Source organism: Triticum dicoccoides, chromosome 4A, assembly GCF_002162155.2.
Source record: "Triticum dicoccoides isolate Atlit2015 ecotype Zavitan chromosome 4A, WEW_v2.0, whole genome shotgun sequence".
Lineage (NCBI taxonomy): Eukaryota > Viridiplantae > Streptophyta > Magnoliopsida > Poales > Poaceae > Triticum > Triticum dicoccoides.
In genome coordinates, this window is record NC_041386.1 from 9,853,699 (window position 1) to 9,865,242 (window position 11,544).

General features: G+C 45.0%; 1 protein-coding gene across 2 annotated transcripts in view; it reads left to right on the plus strand.

Moving 5' to 3' along the window:
- Positions 1–10,758: 10,758 nt before the first annotated feature.
- Positions 10,759–11,544, plus strand: part of LOC119288526 (putative MO25-like protein At5g47540) — a 6,264-nt gene continuing 5,478 nt past the window's right edge. For both annotated transcript variants that reach the window (XM_037568133.1, XM_037568134.1), the window contains exon 1: positions 10,759–11,315. In XM_037568133.1, the coding sequence (XP_037424030.1) occupies positions 11,127–11,315 (189 nt within the window). In that variant the 5' untranslated portion in view covers positions 10,759–11,126. The remainder of the gene's footprint in view (positions 11,316–11,544) is intronic.

Genomic DNA, 11,544 nt, shown 5'->3' on the forward strand with positions numbered 1-11,544 from the left:
TAGGGGTTGTCAATCCCTATAGGGCCACTTACGAGAGTGAGATCTGATAGATATGATAAGATAATATTCTTGGTATTTTTATGATAAAGATGCAAAGTAAAATAAAGGCAAAGTAAATAGCAAAGTAAATAACTAAGTAGTAAGAGATTAATATGATAAAGATAGACCCAGGGTCCATAGGTTTCACTAGTGGCTTCTCTCGAGAGCATAAGTATTCTACGGTGGGTGAACAAATTACTGTTGAGCAATTGACAGAATTGAGCATAGTTATGAGAATATCTAGGTATGATCATGTATATAGGCACCACGTCCGAGACAAGTAGACTGACTCCTGCCTGCATCTACTACTATTACTCCACTCATCGACCGCTATCTAGCATGCATCTAGAGTATTAAGTTAAAAACAGAGTAACGCCTTAAGCAAGATGACATGATGTAGAGGGATAGACTCATGCAGTATGAAGAAAACCCCATCTTGTTATCCTCGATGGCAACAATACAATACGTGCCTTGCTGCCCTTACTGTCACCGGGAAAGGACACCGCAAGATTGAACCCAAAGCTAAGCACTTCTCCCATTGCAAGAAAGATCAATCTAGTAGGCCAAACCAAACTGATAATTCGAAGAGACTTGCAAAGATAACCAATCATACATAAAAGAATTCAGAGAAGATTCAAATATTATTCATAGATAGACTTGATCATAAACCCACAATTCATCGCTCTCAACAAACACATCGCAAAAAGAAGATTACATCGAATAGATCTCCACAAGAGAGGGGGAGAACATTGTATTGAGATCCAAAAAGAGAGAAGAAGCCATCTAGCTACCAACTATGGACCCGTAGGTCTGAAGTAAACTACTCACACTTCATCGGAGAGGCTATGGTGTTGATGTAGAAGCCCTCCGTGATTGATGCCCCCTCCGACGGAGCTCCGGAACAGGCCCCAAGATGGGATCTCGTGGATACAGAAAGTTACGGCGGGGGAATTAGGGTTTTGGCTCCGTATCTGATCGTTTGGGGGTACGTGGGTATATATAGGAGGAAGAAGTACGTCGGTGGAGCAACAGGGGCCCCACGAGGGTGGAGGGCGCGCCTGGGGGGGGGGCAGGCGCACCCCCTACCTCGTGGCCTCTTGTTAGTTGGCTTGACGTAGGGTCCAAGTCTCCTGAGTTGTATTCGGTGAGAAAATCACGTTCCCGAAGGTTTCATTCCGTTTGGACTCCGTTTGATATTCCTTTTCTTCGAAACCCTAAAACAGGCAAAAATCAGTAATTCTGGGCTAGGCCTCCGGTTAATAGGTTGGTCCCAAAAATAATATAAAAGTGGATAATAAAGCCCAATAATGTCCAAAACAGTAGATAATATAGCATGAAGCAATCAAAAATTATAGATACGTTGGAGACGTATCAAGCATCCCCAAGCTTAATTCCTGCTCGTCCTCGAGTAGGTAAATGATAAAAACAGAATTTTTGATGCAGAGTGCTACTTGGCAAAAATTTTAATGTAATTCTTCTTAATTGTGGTATGAATATTCAGATCCAAAAGATTCAAGACAAAAGTTCATATTGACATAAGAATTCAGAGAAGATTCAAATATTATTCATAGATAGACTTGATCATAAACCCACAATTCATCGCTCTCAACAAACACACCGCAAAAAGAAGATTACATCGAATAGATCTCCACAAGAGAGGGGGAGAACTTTGTATTGAGATTCAAAGAGAGAGAAGAAGCCATCTAGCTACTAACTATGGACCCGTAGGTCTGAAGTAAACTACTCACACTTCATCGGAGAGGCTATGATGTTGAAGTAGAAGCCCTCCCGATGCCCCCTCCGGCGGAGCTCCGGAACAGGCCCCAAGATGGGATCTCGTGGATACAGAAAGTTACGGCGGTGGAATTAGGGTTTTTGGCTCCGTATCTGATCGTTTGGGGGTATGTGGGTATATATAGGAGGAAGAAGTACGTCGGTGGAGCAACAGGGGGCCCACGAGGGTGGAGGGCGCGCCTGGGGGGGCGCCCCGGCAGGCGCGCCCCCTACCTCATGGCCTCCTGTTAGTTGGCTTGACGTAGGGTCCAAGTCTCCTGAGTTGTATTCGGTGAGAAAATCACGTTCCCGAAGGTTTCATTCCCTTTGGACTCCGTTTGATATTCCTTTTCTTCGAAACCCTAAAACAGGCAAAAAACAACAATTCTGGGCTGGGCCTCCGGTTAATAGGTTAGTCCCAAAAATAATATATAAGTGGATAATAAAGCCCAATAATGTCCAAAACAGTAGATAATATAGCATGGAGCAATCAAAAATTATAGATACGTTGGAGACATATCAGACAGCCCGGAGATCCACCGACGTACTTCTTCCTCCCATATATACCCATATATCCTAAAAACTTCAGGGAGCAGAATAGATCGGGAGTTCCACCGCGAGAAGCCTCCGTAGCCACCAAAAACCAATCTAGACCCGTTCCAGCACCCTGTCGGAGGGGGAATCCCTCTCCGGTGGCCATCTTCATCATCCCGGTGATCTCGATGACGAGGAGGGAGTAGTTCTCCCTCGGGGCCGAGGGTATGTACCAGTAGCTATGTGTTTGATCTCTCTCTCTCTCTCTCGTGTTCTTGAGGTGGTACGTCTTGATGTATTGCGAGCTTTGCTATTATAGTTGGATCTTATGATGTTTCTCCCCCTCTACTCTCTTGTAATGGATTGAGTTTTCCCTTTGAAGTTATCTTATCGGATTGAGTCTTTAAGGATTTGAGAACACTTGATGTATGTCTTGCATGGGATAACCATGGTGACAATGGCTTATTCTATTGATTCACTTGATGTATGTTTTGGTGATCAACTTGCGGGTTCCGCCCATGAACCTATGCATAGGGGTTGGCACACGTTTTCGTCTTGACTCTCCGGTAGAAACTTTGGGGCACTCTTTGAGGTTCTATGTGTTGGTTGAATAGATGAATCTGAGATTGTGTGATGCATGTCGTATAATCATACCCATGGATACTTGAGGTGACATTGGAGTATCTAGGTGACATTAGGGTTTTGGTTGATTTGTGTCTTAAGGTGTTATTCTAGTACGAACTCTAGGGCTGTTTGTGACACTTCTATGAATAGCCCAACAGATTGATTGGAAAGAATAACTTTGAGGTGGTTTTGTACCCTACCATAATCTCTTCGTTTGTTCTCCTCTATTAGTGACTTTGGAGTGACTCTTTGTTGCATGTTGAGGGATAGTTTTATGATCCAGTTATGTTATTATTGTTGAGGGAACTTGCACTAGTGAAATTATGAACCCTAAGCCTTGTTTCAACGCATTGCAATACCGTTTATGCTCACTTTTATCATTAGTTACCTTCATGTTTTTATAATTTCATATTACAAAAACCTTTATCTACCATCCATATACCACTTGTATCACCATCTCTTCACCGAACTAGTGCACCTATACAATTTACCATTGTATTGGGTGTGTTGGGGACACAAGAGACTCTTTGTTATTTGGTTGCATGGTTGCTTGAGAGAGACCATCTTCATCCTACGCCTCCTACGGATTGATAAACCGTAGGTCATCCACTTGAGGGAAATTTGCTACTATCCTACAAACCTCTGCACTTGTAGGCCCAACAACGTCTACAAGAAGAAGGTTGTATAGTAGACATCATGAACTAATCACATAAAGATGTGAACTATTGGTGTTAAATCACATGGCGATGTGAACTAGATTATTGACTCTAGTGCAAGTGGGAGACTGAAGGAAATATGCCCTAGAGGCAATAATAAAGTTGTTATTTATGTATCCTTATATCATGTTAAATGTTTATTATTCATGCTAGAATTGTATTAACCGGAAACTTAGTACATGTGTGAATACATAGACAAACTGAGTGTCACTAGTATGCCTCTACCTGACTAGCTCGTTAATCAAAGATGGTTAAGTTTCCTAACCATAGACATGAGTTGTCATTTGATTAATGGGATCACATCACTAGAGAATGATGTGATTGACTTGACCCATCCGTTAGCTTAGCATGATGATCGTTTAGTTTGTTTCTATTGCTTTCTTCATAACTTATACATGTTCCTATGACTATGAAATTATGCAACTCCCGAATACCGGAGGAACACTTAGTGTGCTATCAAACATCACAATGTAACTGGGTGACTATAAAGATGCTCTACAGGTGTCTCCGATGGTGTTTTTTGAGTTGGCATAGATCGAGATTAGGATTTGTCACTCCGTGTATTGGAGAGGTATCTCTCGGCCCTCTCGGTAATGCACATCACTATAAGCTTTGCAAGCAATGTGACTAATGAGTTAGTTACGGCGTGTTGCATTACGGAACGAGTAAAGAGACGTGCCGGTAACGAGATTGGACTAGGTATTGAGATACCGATGATCAAATCTCGGGCAAGTAACATACCGATGACAAAGGGAACAACATATGTTGTTATGCGGTTTGACCGATAAAGATCTTCGTAGAATATGTAGGAACCAATATGAGCATCCAGGTTCCACTATTGGTTATTGACCGGTGATGAGTCTCGGTCATGTCTACATAGTTCTCGAACCCGTAGGGTCCGCACGCTTAACGTTCGATGACGATCGGTATTATGAGTTTATATGTTTTGATGTAACGAAGATAGTTCGGAGTCCCGGATGTGATCACGGACATGACGAGGAGTCTCGAAATGGTCGATACATAAAGATTGATATATTGGAAGGTTATATTCGGACAGCGGAAGTGTTCCGAAGTGTATCGAGTATTTTCCGGTGTACCGGGAGGTTACCGGAACCCCCCGGGGAGTATATGGGCCTTATTGGGCCTTAGTGGAATAGAGGAGAGGAAGGGAAAGGTGGAGGGCGCGCCCCCCTTAGCCCAATCCAAATTGGGTGGGGGGCCCTTCCTTCCCTCTCTCCCCCTTCCTTCTCTCCTACTCCAACTTGGGAAAGGGGGGAATCCTACTCCCGGTGGGAGTAGGACTTCTCCTAGGGCGCACCATAGAGAGGGCCGGCCCTCCCCTCCTCCACTCCTTTATATACGGGGGAGGGGGGCACCCCATAGACACGCAAGTTGACAATTGCCTTAGCCGTGTGCGGTGCCCCCCTCCACCATAACCCACCTCGGTCATATCGTTGTGGTGCTTAGGCGAAGCCCTGTTCCGGTAGCTTGATCATCACCATCATCATGTCGTCATGCTAACGAAACTCTCCCTCGACACTCAGCTAGATCTAGAGATTGCGGGACGTCATCGAGCTGAACATGTGCAGATCGCGGAGGTGCCGTACCTGCGGTGCTAGGATCGGTCAGATCGTGAAGATGTACGACTACATCAACCGTGTTGTCATAACGCTTCCGCTTACGGTCTGCGCGGGTACGTGGACAACGCTCTTCACTCTCGTTGCTATGCATCACCTAGATAGATCTTGCGTGTGCGTAGGATTTTTTTTTGAAATTACTGCGTTCCCCAATACTGGCATGTGTGGTGAGTGCTACTCCCGTAGGAGTTGTTGGATTTCCCCAAAAAGGAAGTATGATATAGCACACTAGCAAAAAGTATTTTCCTTAGTTAAGAACCAAGGTTTAAGCGAACCAGCGGGAGTCAACAAACTAACAAGATAAGTGGCATCTGCATCTTGCTAGTTGCAAGACTAAAAGCAAACTGTGATAGATAGTGGTATGGCAAAATGGGAAATAATAAAAATAATAAAAGAGCAATTGTGTAAACATAAGTATGAATAGAGAATCGACCTAGGGGGCATAGCTTTACTAGTGACATCTCTCTCGAAAGCAGGTAGTGGCATGGTAGACAAATTACTGTTGGGCAATAAACAAAAAAACAACAATTTATAATGATGATCATTCATGGCATAATCTTGTATAGGCATTACGTCCATGATAAGTAGACTGTTATCCAACTGCATCTACTACTATTACTCCACCTCAAAACCACTATCCAGCTTGCATCTTAATGTATTAAGTTTAATAAAAAAACAGAGCAACGCAATAAGCAAGATGACATAATGTAGACAGAAAGAAATCTAGCAATAAGACAATTCCCTGTCATTTTATCCTTAGTGGCAACAATTCAATATGTGTCATCATGAGGTAGCAAGGTTGATGAAGAAGCCTCCGGCAATGCCCCCCCCCCTTCGACAGAGCTCCGAAACATGGCTCCAAATGGGATCGCTTCAGAGCAGAGGCTTACGGTGGCACTATTTTCTCTTTTCTGGATGGCTCACGAGTGGTTTCAAGATTTATGGGATTTATAGGTGGAAGAATTAGGTCAAGCAGAGGCTTAGGGGGCCCACATGGATAGGTGGCGCGGCAACCACCTGTCTGCGCCATGTGGCCATGTCGGAACCTCGTGGGTCCCATTGATGTCTTTCGAAGCTTCTAATGTTCCCTCTAGTCCAGAAAAAATGGTCAAAAATTGGCATCATATTTGGACCTTCCTAGATAATGATTTTTTGTGAAACCAAAAATAAGCAAAAAGACAGAAACTAGCACTGGGCACTAAGTTAATAGGTTAGTCCAGAAAAATAATATAAAATGATATAAAAACATAAAAGTGATAACATAATAACGTGAAACAATCAAAATTTATAGATACATTTGAGACATATTAGTGAGTTAGCATGTGTGTTAAGAGAAATAGATATATCGAAGATCGGCTATTTACGTATATATGATTTGTATATTTTAGCATGAGGTTGAAGCGCACTCACGTGGGTGCATATATAAGTGGTGCATATGTTGAATTCAAAATTGTTGTCCAAGGAAATAGTGGGAAGAAATAGTAAATAATCTGATTTTATTGATTAACTAAAATTTTCTGTTGGGTCAAATAAAAGGTGAAAAAAACACAAACAACAAAAAGCCTGATAAAAATTTAAGTTTCACAACATATTGAACTCTTCCTCCATGCTTTGGGAGAAGAAGACTAGAGTTGAACTAGATTGACTAACATCAAATGCCTTGAATAGACACATGAGTTGCCCGCCTCAACAAGTGATAGACGCCAACCTCAACATACGAGAATTTAACATCACTGGATGCAGCCTGACCAATGAGAGCAACTCCAACGGACCGATCCAGCCAGACGGCATTTTTGTCTGCTTTTTATCCGTTTGGGTCGGCCGTCCACCCGCCGTCCGCCCTCTTTTAGTTTTGAGTCGGCAGTGCGCCCAACGGGCCGACCCATTTTCATGACCGCGCGCGTTTAACATCGTGTCGTCGCCCTAATTTTAACGCTCCAGCACGCGGGAAAGGTTCGCGCGCGCTGGTTTTGGCGCTCCAGCGCGCAGGAAAGGTTCGCGCGCGTGCCGCGGCCGACGCTCTCTCCACACTCTGTCGGCCGCCCACTCTCGCCGCCTCTGCGCCACCATGTCGATCCGCTGCCTACGCGCTCCGGATTTTCGCGGAGTCTGCGAGCGCCGCTCCGGCGTCTTCTCCGCCGAGATCTGATTTCGCGAGAAACGTCTCGCCCTTGGCACCTTCGACACCGCAGAGGAGGCGGCCCGCGCGCATGACGCGGCAGCGTGGCGCCTCCTGAGGCCTCGTCGGGATATGAATTTTTCCAACGTGTCGAGCCAGCGGGCGCATGATCTGGCGCCTCTCCCGCGGCTTTTCACCGACGAGAATCGTCGTGTCCACCGGAGTCGGCAGCATCGCCTCGCCATCGCAGAGAAGGACATGGAAGCCTTGGTGTTGTGGCGTGGAGGCTACCCGCAGGACAACGTCGACGAGCGCCAATTCTACAAGCAATTGAGATCGGAGAGGGACGCGAGGAGGAGGGAGCGAGCCGCCTATCGGGAGGACAAGCGTTCGCGGAAGCAGACAACTCAATTGAAATTGAAGCTACGAGAAACAGCGGGTTGAGACTTTGAAGACAAGGCGTATGCTGACGCCTACATTCAGACATCGGAGGAGGACATTACCGAGTCGGAGTCAGAAATCGACGAGTAGTGGTCTTTTCTTTTTATCTGTGTACGCTAGAATTATCTATGTATCTATTTTTATCTGAAAAAATGGCCGGTGGCGTCGGCGACGTAGCAGGCGGGCGAGGGCGTGAATCCAATGTTCCACCGACCAACGGGTCCGATGAGGAAAGAGGGCGAGCGCGCGCGCGTCCGTCTCGTGTCCGCGCCGACGCAAATCCGGCTAAAAAAGAGCCTGAAATGGGTCGCCCGCGGATGAAAAACGGACGCGTGTCCGTTTGAGTCGGCGCGTTGGGCCGCCACTTTTGTCCGCGCCGACCCAAACGTACGCGGGCGGACGAAATGAGTCGCCCCATTGAAGTTGCTCTGACACACCCTTTGCAATGCAAGCTTGTTGAATTACTACTTCGTCGCCTCACTATCACAAGCACAAAATAATGGAGTGTGGGAACCACAAACCAAAGCAATCATGGCATCAAAGTCGGTACCACCAAAAAAAAAAGTCGGTACCACCAATCACCAAGTCAGGCTGAAGCATCAGACGCGAATCCGCTAGATTCGTGAGATCAACAAAAGACCACATAATCTCTTGGTGATGCATGGAGTAGGCCATAATGGTCGAACCAGGACGGACGCATAGTTGTGAGACTAACTAGATCATAATTGGCACGTGTTGCTGCGCCTATCTATTTTTCCAATATATTGATAGTAACCTTTACAAATATATAGATCTGGAAGAAAAAATTCTTATTTTCAGTGAAAGAACTTCTGAACCATCATGTAGGCGAACCAAATATTTATCATTTTTGGCAAGTGTCATCTTCTATAATTTCCATGTCATGTTGGCCACTCTCTTTTTTTTAGATGATATTGGCCATTTTCTTGGTTTCATGTCTACCAAGATTTTGTTAGCATCTCATAAATTGGATCATAAATCTACAACCCAACATTTATGACAACCAATGTGCCAAAAGGTGGCCATGGAAGGAAAATGGAGCCCAATGGCATTCCATGACACTGCTATTGTACTACTCTTGACAAAACTTCTAAGCAAGATACAGTAACATGATATCCTTATAAAGTCATATTTTCCCTTAGTTATATATATGTAGAGGAGATAAGCAATACCATTAGAGAATGGAATATCTGATACTACTAAGTAGCAGATGCATTAGTCAATGGGCCTGTGGAAAGCTTCCCAGTGCTCTCAGTGGATGGATTAGCTCTTCCAACCATTGGTGCGCTTGATACTCTCAATGCTTGAATCATGTATATTTGTATAGAAAATGAAAATAAAAATAATACATATATTGAACCAAAACACAACAATAACCTTTCTGTTCTGATCAATACAAAAAATGAAAATTTAGTATAAATAACAATAGTCAAAAACACTGCAAAAATACTACTTCCTCCGTTCACAAATATAAGATGTTTTAGATATTTCAATATGGACTAATATGGACTTAAATGAGTGAACAAACACTCTAAACATGTTTATATACATCCGACTCAACAAAAAAAAGTTAGAACATCTTGTATTTGTGAATGGAGGAAGTATTTGTGAGGTGTGTGGCTGCACTTGGTCACAACAACACTCCGGATTCACAGCAGCCAGATCCCCTTCTCCTTTCTCTCACAGACGTAGCAACCGAGCAATTTTTACATTTTGTTTTATGATGGTAGTACAAGCACAGTAGGCCAGTAGACCCAATTAAATGTAAGACGCCCAAAAAAGCCACCGGAGCAGCAGCCCGAAATGTTCAACGCAACCTAACGCGCGAGTTAGTCTGCACACGAGATTTAGGTGAGACTAACGACAAATCTGACAGGCGAAATGATTAAAAGTGGCGATCCAACGATTAGAAATGTTGATGACCTGAGAGAGCTAGGAGGGTGTTCAGTTTTAATGTATCTAAAAATGTTTCTTGTGTTGCGTGCTACCGCTGATACTTCGTTGCCAAAGTGTCATCATTTCATTTGTGGTTATTCCCACCCGTTGGCGCATAGTAGGTCTCAAAGACTAGATGGGTTGACAAGAATGCTTGCCAACATCTAGGTCTTTCTATAGTTTGGCCCTTCCCCCATGTTTCCGTCATATCGGTGTAGCCTTTAGTATTGTCATGAGACATGTGAAAAATAATGAATGTTTGGTTCTTGGATCTACTCCATCTGTTCTGAATTATTTGTCGTATATATGGATGTATCTAGATGTATTTTAATTGTAAATATATTCATTTTTGTGACGAGTAATTTGAAACGAAGGGAGTACAACTTTTCCAGCGCCGAAGGTCTGTCTGTGGGACGCTGGTCAGGTAGGACCGTCAACAGGTAGGCTCGAGTGATGAAACGGCATGTGGCGGCATAATGACCATTCAGGAGGATGAAGACAAATCCCATGGACTTTGATGTAACCTTTTAAATTTTTGTGGGGTGTTTATATTGCTGGATTTGAGGGTTTTTCTACCTGGGTATGTCCTTTTTTGCTTCGACTTTTTTTTTCCGCTTCCCCTCTCTTCTCCTGGTGTATAAAATTAGTATTTTGTTCACGGGTGGGTCAGTTTTTTTTTTTTGAGACAGTTTTTATTTATGAGGAGATCCCGCCGGACTAGAATTCAGGGCCCATACCACTCCGTGAGGTCAAACTACGGCCGAAGGCCCGTCATCTTCCTGGGCCCATAGCCATACTACGAAAATAAAAATCAGAGCGACAGCGCATGTGCATGCAGACAAACCCGCAGGCAGCCGCGCGATAAACATCCAGATTTCACGCGATCAGTTGTAATCTTCCCACAAAATGGAATGAACACGATCCGATCCGATTCCATCCCATCCCATTCGTCTTGATTCACTACCCATCCCATCCAGTCCCTTCGCCCTCCTCCTCCCCGCGCCGCCGCAGGCCGGCCACTTACCGGTCGCTACGCCCACCCCCCGGGAGGCGACGAATTACCTGCGGCGCAGTCACACTGTAGAGGAGTGTCCCGCCCGAGCCCTAATTCTCAATCCGATCCCCACGCACTCACCGGCAGGGAACCAGCGGCAGCGCCAAGAAAATCACTGGGTGGACACCGCAGAGCTATCGTGGAAAGCGATCGATCTGTGCGACGGTGGGCGGCCAGCCGGCCGGCGTGCAGCCGTGGTGGCTACGTCCATCGGTCGTCCAGGTCAAGATCGATCCATGTCGGGGTGCCTGTGGCCGTGCGTGTCCAGCGCCAATGCCATGACGGGGGGGATGGGCGGGGGGTTGTTCGGGCCCAAGGCCAGGAGCCCGGCGGAGCTGGTGCGACACACGCGCGACCTCCTCCGTTTCATCGCCGACCATCCGGAACCCTGCAGCGGCAAACTAGAAGCCAAGCGCGAACAAAAGGTGCTGCGCCTTTGCCTGCTCAATCTATGTTACTCCGTCGTTAATTTATTGTTAACAACAGATGCAAAATATATTGGTGTTTATCTATATATAATTATATATGGACCACAGTAGTTCGGTGTTGGCAAAACTTTTAGAAATCAGTCGACTCTGCTCACTCTGTGATCAGCATGTAGACATATATCAAAACACAGAGAAATGGTAGTGGTCATGCTGGTAGTTTGTGTGT